The sequence below is a fragment of the Saimiri boliviensis genome, chromosome 7, assembly GCF_048565385.1.
Source record: "Saimiri boliviensis isolate mSaiBol1 chromosome 7, mSaiBol1.pri, whole genome shotgun sequence".
NCBI classification, from domain to species: Eukaryota; Metazoa; Chordata; class Mammalia; order Primates; family Cebidae; genus Saimiri; species Saimiri boliviensis.
The window spans coordinates 9,275,777-9,290,650 of NC_133455.1; the positions used below are offsets into that span (position 1 = coordinate 9,275,777).

Genomic DNA, 14,874 nt, shown 5'->3' on the forward strand with positions numbered 1-14,874 from the left:
ACCCGCTCTTGCTCTGTCAGAAATTAGTTTTTTTTATTGTTGTATTTGTTCACTGTCTATTTCCCAGGAAAGCAGTAATCCTGTCTCTCTGGTTTATAGCCAGATTCTACAGGTTTAGCATACTACCTGGCCTGTATTTTTCTGTTTCTGTTTTTTTGAAACAGGGTCTCGCTCTATTGTCCAGACTGGAATGCCGTGACTCAGTCGTGGTTCACTGCAGCCTCAACTTCCTGGGCTTGAGCAATTCTCCCACCTCAGCCTCCCATGCAGCTAGGACTACAGGCACGTCCCACCATGCCCAGCTAATTTTTTTTTTAATTTTTAGTAGAGACAAGGTCTTACTGTGTTCCTGAGAGTGGTCTTGAATTTCTCAAGTGATCCTCCCACCTCAGCCTCCCAAAGTGCTAAGATTAAAGAAATGAGCCATTGAGTCCAGCCCTACCTGTCATGTATTAAGAGCTAAATAATGGCCTGGCTTGGTGGCTCATGCCTATAATCCCAGCACTTTGGGAGGCCAAGTTGGGTGGATCACTTGAGCCCCGGAGTTCAAGACCAACCTGGCCAGCATAGTGAAACCCCATCTCTACTAAAAATACCAAAAAAAAAAAAAAAAAAATTATCCAGGTATGGTAGTGCGTGCCTATGGTCCCAATAACTTGAGAGGCTGAGATGAGAGGATCGCCTGAGCATGGGAGGTGGTGTTTACAGCGAGCCGAGAAGGTGCTACTGCACTCCAGCCTGGGTGACAGAGTGATACCTCGTTTTTGTGTGTGTTTGTGTGTGTGTGTGTTTTTTTTCTTTTTCTTTTTTTTTTTTTTTTTGAGAAGGAGTTTCACTCTTGTTACCCAGGCTGGAGTGCAATGGCGCAATCTCAGCTCACCGCAACCTCCGCCTCCTGGGCTCAGGCAATTCTCCTGCCTCAGCCTCTTGAGTAGCTGGGATTACAGGCACGCGCCACCATGCCCAGCTAACTTTTTGTATTTTTGGTTGAGACGGGGTTTCACCATGTTGACCAGGATGGTCTCAATCTCTTGACCTCATGATCCACCCGCCTCGGCCTCCCAAAGTGCTGGGATTACAGGCTTGAGCCACCACGCCCGGCCGTGTGTGTGTTTTTTTTTAATGAGCTCAATAGGGATGGGCGCAGTGGTTCACGCCTATAATCCCAGCACTTTGGGAGGCCGAGGCAGGTGGATCACGAGGTCAAGAGATCAACACCATCCTAGTCAACATGGTGAAACCCCGTCTCTACTAAAAATGCAAAATTAGCTGGGCAAGGTGGTGCATGCCTATAATCCCAGCTACTTGGGAGGCTGAGGCAGGAGAATTGCTTGAACCCAGGAGGCGGAGGTTGCGGTGAGCCAAGATCGCACCATTGCATTCCAGCCTGGGTAACAAGATCGAAACTCCATCTCAAAAAAAAAAAAAAAAAAAAAAAATGAGCTAAATGTTTACTATATGAATGAAGTCAATGTAGGTCGAATCACAGCTTCTTTAGTTCTGAAGACCAGTTCCACGTTTCCAGCTGTCAGCTGGCCATTTATATCTACACCCAGCCAGGATACCTCCTCCAAATTTCGCCAGTAATAACTGACCCTGTGCAGTGGCTCACGTCTGTAATCCCCATGCTTCAGGAGGCCGAGGTAGGAAAATGGCTTGAGCGCAGGAGAGACCAGCCCGAGCAACAGAGTGAGACCCCATCTCTACAAAAAGAAAATTAGCTGGGCATGGTGGTGCATGCCTGTCCTCCCAGCTGCTGGAGAGCCTGAGGTGGGAGGATTGCTGGAGTCCAAGAGGTGGAGGCTGCAGTGAGCTATGATTGCACCACTGCACTCCAGCCTGGGAGACAGAACAAGAGCTGGCTCCAAAAAGAAAAGAAAAGATAGAGGGGTGGCTGTGGGCTTATCCACTCGGCTCAGCTGCCCTCCCTCCCTACTTTGTCACCATTCTTCTAAGCACTCAGATCACCAAGGAGGCACCTTAGACTCCTGCCTCCCCTTTCCCTCCTTAAAGTAATTTCCATCTCTCGCACCCTCCCATCCCTTTCCTGCCCGCCCCTAAGGCATAGGCTGCCAAGTTGCCCTGTTGCTGCCTAATCTTTGTTCCCCCTTCCAGCATACTCTCAATACATCTTTGCTGCCTTGAGGGCAAAGTTGCCCAATTTAGCATTTACTATGTATTCTTTCATTCACCCTGGGCACACGCTAGCTTCAACTCCCAGCTTTATCCCTTCCAGCTGTGGGACAAATTACTTACCTTCTGGGACAATCCTTCTGTAGGAGATTTTGACTAAACTTTCTGCAGTGGATTGAATGGTGAACCCCTACCCCAGCCAAAAAAATGGATACATCCTTGTCATAACTCCTAGAACCGGTGACTGTGACCTCATTTGAAAAACGGGTCTTTAGGCTGGGTGCGGTGGCTCACGCCTGTAATCCTAGCACTTTGGGAGGCCGAGGTGGGCAGATCACTTGAGATCAGTTCGAGACCAGCCCGGCCAACATGGTGAAACCCTGCGTCTACTAAAACAAAAAATTAGCTGGGTGTGGTGGTTCGTGCCTGTAATTCCAACTACTCAGGATGCTAAGGCAGGAGAGTCACTTGAACCTGGAAGGTGGAGGTTGCAGTGAGCCAAGATTGCACCACTGCACTCCAGCTTGGGCGACAGAGTGAGACTTCGTCTGGGGGAAAAAAAGGCTCTTTTTAGATGCGATTAAATTAAGGAGCTCTAGATGAGGTATCATCTTGGATTATCTGAGTGGGCCCTAAATCCACTGACATGTTTCCTTAGATGTGACACAGAGAGAGAAGACGCACAGACCAAAGGAAATGTGAAAGCAGGCAGAAGTCTGGGCCACACGACAAGAATCCATCTCCACACAAATACAAAAATTAGCCGGGTGTGGTGGCATGTGCATGTAGTCCCAGCTACTTGGAAGTTGAAGCAAGAGAGTCACTTGAACCTAGGAGTTCAAGGCTGCAGTGAGCTGAGACAGCACAATTGCACTCCAGCCTGAGCGACAGAGCGAGGCCCTGTCTCAAAAACAAAAAGAAAAGAAGAAAAAAAAAAAAAAACAGGCTGGGAGTGGTGACTCATGCCTGTAATCCCAGCACTTTGGGAGACTGAGGCAGGTGGATCACCTGAGGTTGGGAGTTCGAGACCAGCCTGACCAACATGGAGAAACCCCGTCTCTACTAAAAATACAAAATTAGCTGGGCATGGTGGCACATGCCTGTAATCCCAGCTACTTAGGAGGCTGAGGCAGGAGAATTGCTTGAAGCCGGGAGGTGGAGGTTCCGGTGAGCTGAGGTTGAGTCACTGTACTCTAGCCTGGGCAACAAGAGCAAAACTCTGTCCGAAAGAAAGAGAGAGAGCGAGAGAGCGAGAGCGAGAGAGAGAGAGAGAAAAAAAAAAAGAGAAAGAAAGAAAAGAGGCAGAGATTTGAGCCATGTGGCCACAGCCAGGAAACACCTGGAGCCACCAGAAGCTGGAAGAGGCAAGGAAGGGTCCCCCCAGAAGCCTTCGGAGAGAGTGTTGTAGTTCTGATGCTTTGATTTCGGACTTCTGGACTCCAGAACTGTGAGAGAACATGTTTCTGGTTTTGTGGGGTTTTGTTGTTGTTGTTGTTTGTTTGTTTGTTTGGTACAGCATCTCACTCTGTGGCCCAGGCTGGAGGGCAATGGTGTGATCATGGCTTACTACAGCCTCGACCTCCCAGGCTCAAGGAGTCCTCCCCCCTCAGCCTCCCAAGTAGCTAGGACTACAGGTGAACACCAGCACACCTGGCTAATCTGAAACTTTTTTTTTTGAGACGGGGTCTCCCTTTGTCTCCCAGGCTTGAGTGCAGTGGAAGGATCATGGCTCACTGCAGTTTCGACCTCCCAGGTTCAAGCGATCCTCCTGCCTCAGCCCACCAAGTAACTGGGACTACAGGCACATGCCACCATGCCCAGCAAATTTTTTTTTTTTTTTTTTTTTTGAGACGGAGTTTCGCTCTTGTTACCCAGGCTGGAGTGCAATGGCGTGATCTCCACTCACCGCAACCTCCACCTCCTGGGTTCACCAAGTTCGTGGCAATTTGTTACAGTAGCTACAGGAAATTAGTCCATGTTTCCCTGCCTCCTTGTCTTCTTTAACTTAGAAAGGGGCAGTTCGGGCACGGTGGCTCATGTCTGTAATCCTAGCACTTTGGGAGACCAAAGCGGGTGGACTGCCTGAGCTCAGCAGTTCGAGACCAGCCTGCACAACACGATGAAAACCCGTCTCTACTAAAATACAAAAGAAATTAGCTGGGTGAGGTGGCGTGCACCTATAGTCCTAGCCACTTGGGAGTCTGAGGCAGGAGAATTGCTTGAACCCAGGAGGCAGAGGTTGCAGTGAGCTGAGATTATGCCACTGCACTCCAGCTTGGGCAACAGAGTGAAACTCCATCTCAAAATAATAGTAAATAAATAAATAAACGAAAGGGGACAGCACTTGGCTGGGCACGCCTATAATCCCAGCACTTTGGGAGGCTGAGGTGGACAGATCACCCGAGATCAAGAGTTCAAGACCAGCCTGGCCAACATGGTGAAACCCTATCTCTACTAAACATACAAAAATTAGCTAGGCATGGTTCTGGGTGCCTGTAGTCCCAGCTACTCTGGAGGCTGAAGCAGAAGAATCACTTGAACCCAGGAGGCAGAGATTGAAGGAAGCTGAGATTGTGCCACTGCACTCCAGCCTGGGTGACAGAGTGAGACCTTGTCTCAAAAAAAAAAAAAAAAAAAAAAAAAAAGAGAAAAGAAAGGGGACCACAAAAATATGTCAGCTTCATCTGGGTTGTTGGGAGAATCCAGAAGGTTTAGAGTGCTTAGCATGTGTAAGGAACAAGGATGAGAAAGCTACAGCACAGACCTGAGGCCAGACTGCACAGATCTGACCCTGAATTTAACTTCACCAGCTGCCTGGCCTTGGGTGAGCTTTTTAATCCCTTTGTGCCTCAGTTTCCTCACTTGTAAAATAATAAAATTTACCTCTTAGGATGTCATAAGGCTAAGTTCTCAAACTTTTTGGTCTCTGAACCTTTTTATACACACACACACACACACACACACACACACACACACACACACAGAGAGAGAGAGAGAGAGAGAGAGAAATATATACATATTTTTTGAGACAGTCTCACTCTGTTGCCCAGGCTGGAGTGAAGCAGCATGCTCTCAGCTCACTGCAACCTCTGCCTCCTGAGTTCAAGCGATTCTCATGCCTCAGCCTCCCTAGTAGCTGGGATTACAGGCACACACCACACGTCAAGCTGATTTTTATATTTTTAGTAGAGACGGAGGTTTCACCATGTTGGCCAGGCTGGTCTCAAACTCCCAACCTGAGTTGATCTGCCCACCTTGGCCTTCCAAAGTGCTGGGATTACAGGCTCACACCACCATGCCCTGCCTTGAAAGAGCTTTTGTTAGGTGAATTTTATCTGCTCATATCTACTGTAAATGGAAATTTATAATCCCAGCTACTCAGAAGGCTGAAGTGGGAGGATTGCTTGAGTCCAGGAGTTTGAGGCTGCAGTGAGCTATGATTGTACCACTTCACTCCAGCCTGGGCAACAGAATGATACCCTGACTCTAAACCAAAAAAAAAAAAAAAAAAAAAAAGGAAAGAAAGAAAGAGAAAAATGTAAACTGATGCTTTAAAAATACTAATCAAAAAAGAGTAAACACATTACATGTTAACATAAATTTTTTTTAACTTTTTATTTTTTTAGAGGCAATCTTCCTACATTGCCCAGGCTAGACTCAAACTCCTGAACTCAAGGGATCCTCCTGCTGAAGTAACTGGAACTTCAGCTTGGGCGAGATTTTTAATCTCTCTGTGCCTCAGTTTCCTCATTGCCACCATGCTGGCTAACATATGGGTTTTTTTTTGTTGTTGTTGTCGTTTTTAAAATACGGTCTTGCCGGGCGCGGTGGCTCAAGCCTGTAATCCCAGCACTTTGGGAGGCCGAGGCGGGTGGATCACGAGGTCGAGAGATCGAGACCATCCTGGTCAACATGGTGAAACCCCGTCTCTACTAAAAATACAAAAAATTAGCTGGTCATGGTGGCACGTGCCTGTAATCCCAGCTACTCAGGAGGCTGAGGCAGGAGAATTGCCTGAACCCAGGAGGCGGGGGTTGCGGTGAGCCGAGATCGCGCCATTGCACTCCAGCCTGGGTAACAAGAGCGAAACTCCGTCTCAAAAAAATAAAAATAAAAATAAAAAAAATAAAATACGGTCTTACTGTGTCACTCAGGCTGGAGTGCATTAGCATGATCTCAGCTACTGCAACCTCTGCCACCTAGGTTCAAGTGATCCTCCTGCCTCAGCCTCCTCAGTACCTGAGATTACAGGTGCCTGCCACCACACCTGGCTATTTATTTATTTATTTATTTTGTAGTAGAGATAAGGTTTCCCAAGGTTCTGGGAGTACAGGCTTAAGCCACTGCAGCTGGCCTTTTTTTTTTTTTTTTTCTTTGGAGGCAGGGTTTTATCATGCTGCCCAGGCTGGTCTGGAAATCCTGGGCTCAAGTGATACTCCAGCCCTGGCCTCCCAAATTGCTAGGATTTCAAACATGTGTCACTGTGCCAGGCCTATATATATTTAATTTATTCTTATTTTATTTTTCTGAGACAGAGTTTCGCTCTGTCACCCAGGTTGGAGCATAGTGGTGTGATTTCAATTCACTGCAACCTCTGCCTCCCAGGCTCAAGGGATCCTCCCACTTTGTCTTCCTGAATACACAGGACACAGGTTCTTGCCACCACAGCTGGCTAATTTTTTATTTTTGAGCAGTCTCACTCTGTCACGCAGGCTAGAGTGCAGTGGTATGATCTCAACTTACTGCAACCTCCACCTCCAGGTTTCAAGCAATTCTTGTATCTCAGCCTCCTGAGTAGCTGGCACTATAGGTGCCAGCCACCACACCCAGCTAATTATTGTATTTTTAGTAGAGTTGGGATATCACCATGTTGGCCAGGCTGGTCTCGAACTCCTGAGCTCAAGAAATCCTCCCACCTCGGCCTCCCAAAATGTTGGGATTACAGGCATGAGCCACCTCACCGGGCCTTAACTTTTTTTTTTTTTTTTTTTTTTTTTTAAGGAGAGGGTTCTTACTATATTAATCAGGCTGGTCTAGAACTCCTGAGCTCAATAAATCCTCCTAGCTCACCCTCCCAAAGTGCTAGGATTACAGGCACGAGCCGTTGCACTGGGTCCATATGTATTTTTTTTTTTTTTTTTTTTTTTTTTTTTTTTTTTTTTTTGAGACGGAGTTTCGCTCTCGTTACCCAGGCTGGAGTGCAATGGCGCGATCTCGGCTCACCACAACCTCCGCCTCCCGCCTCAGGCAATTCTCCTGCCTCAGCCTCCTGAGTAGCTGGGATTACAGGCACGTGCCACCATGCCCAGCTAATTTTTTTTTTGCACTTTTAGTAGAGACGGGGTTTCACCATGTTGACCAGGATGGTCTCGATCTCTCGACCTCGTGATCCACCCGCCTCGGCCTCCCAAAGTGCTGGGATTACAGGCTTGAGCCACCGCGCCCGGCCTATTTTTTAATAAAAAAATCACCCTATGCTCCAAAATTAAAAAAAATAAATCTTGCCAACTATGGTACTGGGTTATGCTTTTTCAAGTCTAGCGTCTTGCTCATTAGACGGGAGCTGGGGCCTCAACTCTGCTTCTGCGCTGTCAGCTGCAATCCACCGTTTTGTGTTGAGCATATGAAGAGAATCCAGCCTGACACTGACACGCAGCTGGAGAAAGGGACAACCTCCCAGAGACCCTTTGGGTACTGGGGACCCCCACACTTTGGGAATCGATGGAGTCGGGATTAAATGAGGTCCTATTAGGAAAACACTTAGAATAATTCTTGGCACATAGTAAACGCTGCATATTTTGTAACTACATGTAAAGCAAATATTCAATACATTTTAAACTTTTACAATTTGGGGCCAGGCGCGGTGGCTCACGCCTGCAATCCCAGTGCTTTGGGGAAGCCAAGGCAAGAGGATCACTTGAGTCTAGGAGTTTAAGACCAGCCTTGGCAACATAATGAGCCATTAATAGAGACACCCATAGTGTCTCTCTAAAAAAAAAAAAATTAAATAAAAAACCTTTTAGAGGTGCCAGGTTGGGGTAGGGTTTATGGGTATAAGCGCATTCATTAGGTTTCTTCCCTCGAGGAGCTAACAGTCAGACGGTGGAAACGTATCTGCAACCACACGGTGAAAACTCAGCATGCTAAGAGCAATTTTGAAGGGGCAAGCAGGGGACTCTGAGTTTGCGGGGGGGGGGGTCCTTAACTCCTGCATGGGGGGCGGGAGGGCGGATGGGTTCTGGGTCAGGAAAGGTTCTTCTGGGAGTGGGGCGGGGGGTCTGATGAACAAGTGAATTTGGCCAGCCCAAAAAGACGGGGCCTTTGGACAAAAAAACTCGTGGCTGGGATGCCAAGGGGGCTTCGCTCTACTGTGAAGTGGCATTTATGTCACCAGGAGCCACTGATGAATGTGGCTCTGGGAGGGGCGCCCGGCGGCTCCCGGGACCCAGCACTCCTCAACACGTCTGCCCCTCTCCGGGCGCCTCTGCAGGTCGGCCCGGTGGCCGGGTCTGTGGGGAGGGCCTGCGGCCCGGTGGGGGGTGGGGGAGTCCCCGTTTTCTTCCCGGGATGAGCCCCAGCCCGGGGACCTCCTCGTGACCCCTCCATCCCTCTCCAAGGCCAGGGCCACTCCCCAGAGCAGCGAATCGTCCCGCGAGACCAGCGCCCCGGCCCCCTCTCCCGGGGCGGCCTGGACCGCTCCCGGCCGCCGGGTGGGGGGAGGAGCCAGCGCGGGGCAGGGGAGGGGCGGCCGGGGCGCGGGTGGGTGGCGCCGCGGGTTCCGCGGCTGGAGAGGGGGGTCCGGGGTGCAGGCCGCGGAGTCGGCGCTGGGGGGGACCCCGGGGCGCCCCCGGGCGGCGGAAGGCGGGCGCGCCCCTGGCGAGGCCGGGATCGGGGCGGGGCGCGCAGCCTCCCTGCGGGTGGAGCGGTCACCGGCCTTGCAGCCACCGCCAAAGTTTCCCGGAGGAGCCGCGGGCCGCCCTTCCTCTCCGGCCCCGCGCGCGGCTTTCCCTCCGGCCAGCACCGCTCCGGGGCGCCCGGCCCGGCTCCATTGAGCGCAACTCGGATCTCAACTTGGGAGGCGCCGCGGGCCTGCGCACGCGCGCGCCCTCCCCGCCGCCGCCGCCGCCACCGCCGCCGCCGCCGCCGCCGCCCACTCGGGAGCAGCTCCCGGCCGAGCCTGGCGCCCAGACCGCTGCCCCGCGCACCCCGCGCACCCCGCGCCGCCGCCCGTGCCCGCGCCCGCCGCCCGCCGCCCGCTGCGCCCTCGCCCCCGCGGCCGCTGAGCGTGCCCGCCCGCGGCCCAGGCTGGGCCCGGCCGGCGCGGCCCTCGACAGCGGCAAGTTTGGGAGTTGCACGAGTTTGCGGGGCGGGGGACAGGCCAGGAGGGCGGCCATGGAGGAGGAGCGGGGGTCGGCGCTGGCGGCCGAGTCGGCGCTGGAGAAGAACGTGGCGGAGCTGACCGTCATGGACGTGTACGACATCGCGTCGCTCGTGGGCCACGAGTTCGAGCGGGTCATCGACCAGCACGGCTGCGAGGCCATCGCGCGCCTCATGCCCAAGGTCGTGCGCGTCCTGGAGATCCTGGAGGTGCTGGTCAGCCGCCACCACGTCGCGCCCGAGCTGGACGAGCTGCGCCTGGAGCTGGACCGCCTGCGCCTGGAGAGGATGGACCGCATCGAGAAGGAGCGCAAGCACCAGAAGGTGGGCGGTGGCCTCGGTCTTCCCGTCCGGGCAGTGGGCCCGCGGGGACCCAAGGGCCCTTCCACCTTGGGCAGCTGTGGGTGCGCACGCGTGTGTGTTCAGGGACCGGACCAGAGGAGACCCGACGTGGGGAGGGAGGGAGGCCCTGTGGCTGGCAGATACCACCCGAGAGATTAAGAGCTGTTCTCTGGGGTTCGTTTCATTCCCACCTTTACCGTTTAATAGCTGTGTGACTTTGGGTAAGTTAAGTAACTTAACCCCTCTGTGCCTTACGTCCTCACCTGTCAAATGGTGATCAAAATAGGACCCACCTTAGAAGAATGAAATGGGACCATATAAGCTAAGTGCTTCCCTTAGTATTTTTTTCCAGACATGAAATAAGCCCCTTGCCCTCCTGTGTTACCCAAGAAGATGTGACATCAGGCCCCCTTCTTCATCCCCACCGCTAGTCTCCCCAGAGCAAAGGGAATGTGACCTCCACCCACCGAGCTTCCTGACCCCCAGTCTCCGGGTTCACATTTGCAACTTTCTTCCCGAGACTCCCCTGGCTTATGAACCTGTGGCAGGGAGTGTTCTCTCCTCTTTGATTTTATCCTTAATCCTCACAGGACTCTGTAGAGGTTATCTTCATTTTACAGATAAGGAAACCGAAGGTCACAGTGGGAGGAGGGATTTATCCCAAGTTAGTGGTGAGAGAGACCCAGGCCCTGTGTCTCCTCCCCACCCTGTTTGAATTGGGGGAAAGGGATGATTTGGGGCAGCTTTAAGGCTGAGCCTCTGCCCTGGGAACAGGAGCCTCTCTGAATCAGGGTCTCCCCACTGGGCCTGGAGTCCAGCCTGGAGGTTCCTGGAGAAAAGGAAGTGAAAGACATGTGGTTTCCTGCCCTAACCTCAGCCAGGGATGCTCTTGGCAGCCCCTTCAGACTGAGAATGGGAGGAAACACCTTTCCTTGAGTGATCAGTCTGCCTGAGCAGTCTCCAGCTTGCTGTTCAGCCTCAGGAAATACAACTGGCTTCTCTGAACCTCAGCAGCAGGGCATCCCCTATTGTGTGCTTCGATGGATCTCTGCGTTTTGGAGGAAAATAGCCAAAGCTGGGTCTGAATCCTTAACCTGAGGGCAGATCCACTGGTACCGGCACTATGCCATGTTTGACTGTCTTTGTCCTCATGGGTCCCTATGCCCTAGGGACAGGAAGGAAACTCCGGCTCCCGAGAGTTGACCAGCATTTCCAAGGTCACTCTGGGAGCCTGAAAATGCTGTGTCCTATAATTCATTCAAGATTCCTAGAAGCGGGGATTTTGGAGCTAGACAGCCTGGTTTCAAACCCTACCACTTACAGGCTGTGTGACCTTGGGCAAATCGCCCGGTATCCCTGTGCTTCCATTTGCTCAGTTCTAAAATGGGATAGTAATAGTACCCCCTAGTAGAATCGTGATGAGGTTTAAAGGAGTTAATATAAAGACGTAGAAAGTGTTCAGGACAGAACCTGCCCATAGCAAGGGCTTTACAAGTATTAAAATTCTTTATAAGCCTTTCGAAGTGTTAAAATTCTTTTTTTTTTTTTTTTTTTTTTTTTGAGACGGAGTTTCGCTCTTGTTACCCAGGCTGGAGTGCAATGGCGCCATCTCGGCTCACCGCAACCTCCGCCTCCTGGGTTCAGGCAATTCTCCTGCCTCAGCCTCCTGAGTAGCTGGCATTACAGGCACGCACCACCATGTCCAGCTAATTTTTTGTATTTTTAGTAGAGACGGGGTTTCACCGTGTTGACCAGGATGGTCTCGATCTCTTGACCTTGTGATCCACCCGCCTCGGCCTCCCAAAGTGCTGGGATGACAGGCTTGAGCCACCGCGCCCGGCCTAAAATTCTTTATAGGAGAGACATTCATTGAGGTGCTCACAGGCTCATATTAGGAAACCATCCCCACCCTAAGCACCTCTACTCCTACCCTAGAGGCCTCCATCGCTCCTAGAGGGTCAAGGAGGCAAGAGACCTTGGAAATCCTCTCGTTATTAACAGGGACCAAGGGGCTTTGCCCAGATCACACAGAAGTCCTGGCATCTATACTGTTCCCCCGTTGGGGCTCTTTAGTTCTGTTGCCGGGGGTTGGAGACAACCCTGGAAGCCACTGGAGGCCACCAGGCCTGAAGTCACATGGAATTCTCAGCAGCCGCATTTGCCTCTGGAACACGTTCAGTGGGGAAGTGATCGCTGCGCGCCCAGGGCCAGTGCTTGGTCGCTTACACTGGGGATGGCCTCTCCTCAATTGAGGGTGCAGTTCTTTCCCACCCCAGACCCCTTTACTTCACATTCCTGGGATGGAGAGAGACTCGTATGATTTTTTTTTTTTTTTTTCTTTCTTGCCATCTCAAAGGCTCTTCAAGGTGATATTTCCACAAAAATCTTCTTGGCATGTCCTGATTTAGTCTGTCTGCCTCTTTTTCTCTTCCCTTTTCCCTTCCCCTTTCTCCCTCTTCCTTCTCTCTCTCTCTCTCTCTTTCAGCAATTATGGCTCCAGTAAAACACATATACTGTCTTCCCCCTGCTCCTCCCAACAGACCCACTCACTCACTTCCACTACTCAGACGCAGGCCACAGATGTGCCATGTTCTGTCTTGCTGCTCAGTCTGCAACCCTTTTGACAGGCCGTAGTGAGCACGGTGCCCGTCTCGGTGCCATGGCTCTGCAGAGAAAAGCAAAATTTCATGTCAGGCAGCAAGCGAGTAACGAGGAAGAAAGGGAAAACACAAATAGATTCTAGAAAGCAATGGCTGGGCTGACACAACGTAACACACAAGACTATGCTATTCATTCACTTGTTCAGCAAATATATTTACTGAGTGCCTGCTGTGTGCCAGGCACTGTTCTAGACACTGGGGAGATAGTAATGACCATGACAGATGAGGCCTTGGCCCTGATGAGCCTGACTTTTTGATGCAGTGCTAAACTAGAGAAATATGATGTAGCTTTGCCATGTTAATAAAAAACAGTGAGGTCGGCCAGGTGTGGTGGCTCACACCTGTAATCCCAGCACTTTGGGAGGCCAAGGCGGGCGGATCACTTGAGATCAGGAATTCAAGACCGGCCTGGCCAACATGGCAAAACCCCATTGCTACTAAAAACAGAAAAACTAGCTGGGTGTGGTGGCACGTGCCTATAATCCCAGCGATTCGGAAGGCTGAGGCAGGGGAATCGCTTGAACCTGGGAGACGGAGGTTACAGTGAGTGGAGATCGCACCACCACATTCCAGCCTGGGTAACAGAGCGAGACTCTGTCTCAAAACCAACAACAACATATGAGATCTTTGCTAAGAGTAGAATAAAAAAATAAAAAAGTGAGGTTAATTTTAATATATCTTACAGGACTCAGTATATCTAAAATCTTTTCATTTCAACGTGTAATCAGTATAAAAACTTCTCTTTTGCCATTTTGCACTCTTTTTCTTACTACATCTTTGAAATCTGGTGTGTTTTTAACCCTGCTGCCCACTTACACTCAGACCAGCCACATACCAAATGCTCAACAGCCACGTGTGGCTAGTGGCTTTTCCGTGGGATGGTGCAATTCTAGCATGAGGAGGAGATAGACATTTTTTGTCCTTTTTTATCTTTGAGTTAGGGTCTCACTGTATCATCCAGCCCAGAGTGCAATGATGACATCGTGGCTTACTGTAGCCTTGATCAACTGGGCTCAAGAGATCCTCCTGCCTCAGCCTCCTGACTAGCTAAGATTACAGGCATGCTGTAATTTTTTTTTCCTTCAGAGACAAGGTCTCACTATGTTGCCCAGGCTAGTCTTGAACTCCTGGGCTCAAGCAGTCCTCCTGTCTTGTCCTCCCGAAGTGCTGGGACTACGGGCGTGAGCCACTGTGTTCAGTCAAGATAGATTAAAAAAAAAAAAAAAAAAAAGTCAAGCTAGGTGCAGTGGTTCATGCCTGTAATCCCAGCAGTTTGGGAGGCCAAGGCAGCAGGATCACTTGAAGTTAGGAGTTTGAGACCAGCCTGGCCAACATGGAGAAATTCTGTCTCTACTAAAAATATAAAAATTCAGCTGGGTGCAGTGGCTCACGCCTGAAATCCCAGCACTTTGGGAGACTAAGGTGGGTGGATCACAAGGTTATGAGTTCAAGACCAGCCTGACCAACATGGTGAAACCCTGTCTCTACTAAAAATACAAAAATTAGCCGGACGTGGTAGCACATGCCTATTGTCCCAGCTACTCAAGAGGCTGAGGCGGGAAAATCGCTTAAACCCGGGAGGCTGAGGTCGCAGGGAGCCAAGATTGTGCCACTGCACTCCAGCCTGGGTGACAGAGTGATACTTTGTCTCAAAACAAAATAAAACATAACTAAAATCAGCTTATGATAAGTGCCATAAAGAAAACTGGGAGGCCGGGCGTGGTGGCTCAAGCCTGTAATCCCAGCACTTTGGGAGGCCGAGGCGGGTGGATCACAAGGTCGAGAGATCGAGACCAACCTGGTCAACATGATGAAACCCCGTCTCTACTAAAAATACAAAAAATTAGCTGGGCATGGTGGCGCGTGCCTGTAATCCCAGCTACTCAGGAGGCTGAGGCAGGAGAATTGCCTGAACCCAGGAGGCGGTGGTTGCGGTGAGCCGAGATCGCGCCATTGCACTCCAGCCTGGGTAACAAGAGCAAAACTCCGTCTCAAAAAAGAAAAAAAAAAAAAAGAAAAAGAAAGAAAACTGGGAGACATGAAAGAGACTGGCTAGGGTGGTGGTCTAACGTGGGGCAGTCAGGAAGGCTTCTCTGAGGAGGTGACATCTGAGTTGAGACCTGAATGAAGGGTAGGAGCCAGCCACAGATTGATCTGGGGGAGAGGCATTCTAGGCAGAAGACATGGCAGGTGCGAAGATCCTGAGGTTGGAATGCATTTGGCATGTTTGAGGAACACAGAGTCAGTGTGGCTGGGGCAGAGCGAGTGAGGAAGAGGCCTGGGAGATGAGTCAGGAAGGTGCTGGGCTCGGCTGAGGGATTTGCAGACTTTTGGTGCTGAGGGAAGACGGTGAAGGAGATGA

General features: G+C 51.0%; 1 protein-coding gene across 4 annotated transcripts in view; it reads left to right on the forward strand.

Moving 5' to 3' along the window:
• The first annotated feature begins 8,894 nt into the window (after positions 1 to 8,894).
• The window catches only part of RILPL1 (Rab interacting lysosomal protein like 1), a 62,582-nt gene continuing 56,602 nt past the window's right edge, over positions 8,895 to 14,874 (forward strand). For 3 of the 4 annotated variants that reach the window (XM_010347662.3, XM_010347664.3, XM_010347665.3), the window contains exon 1: positions 8,895 to 9,834. In XM_010347662.3, the coding sequence (XP_010345964.1) occupies positions 9,526 to 9,834 (309 nt within the window). In that variant the 5' untranslated portion in view covers positions 8,895 to 9,525. The remainder of the gene's footprint in view (positions 9,835 to 14,874) is intronic. The other variant, XM_010347663.3, reaches the window with a different exon arrangement.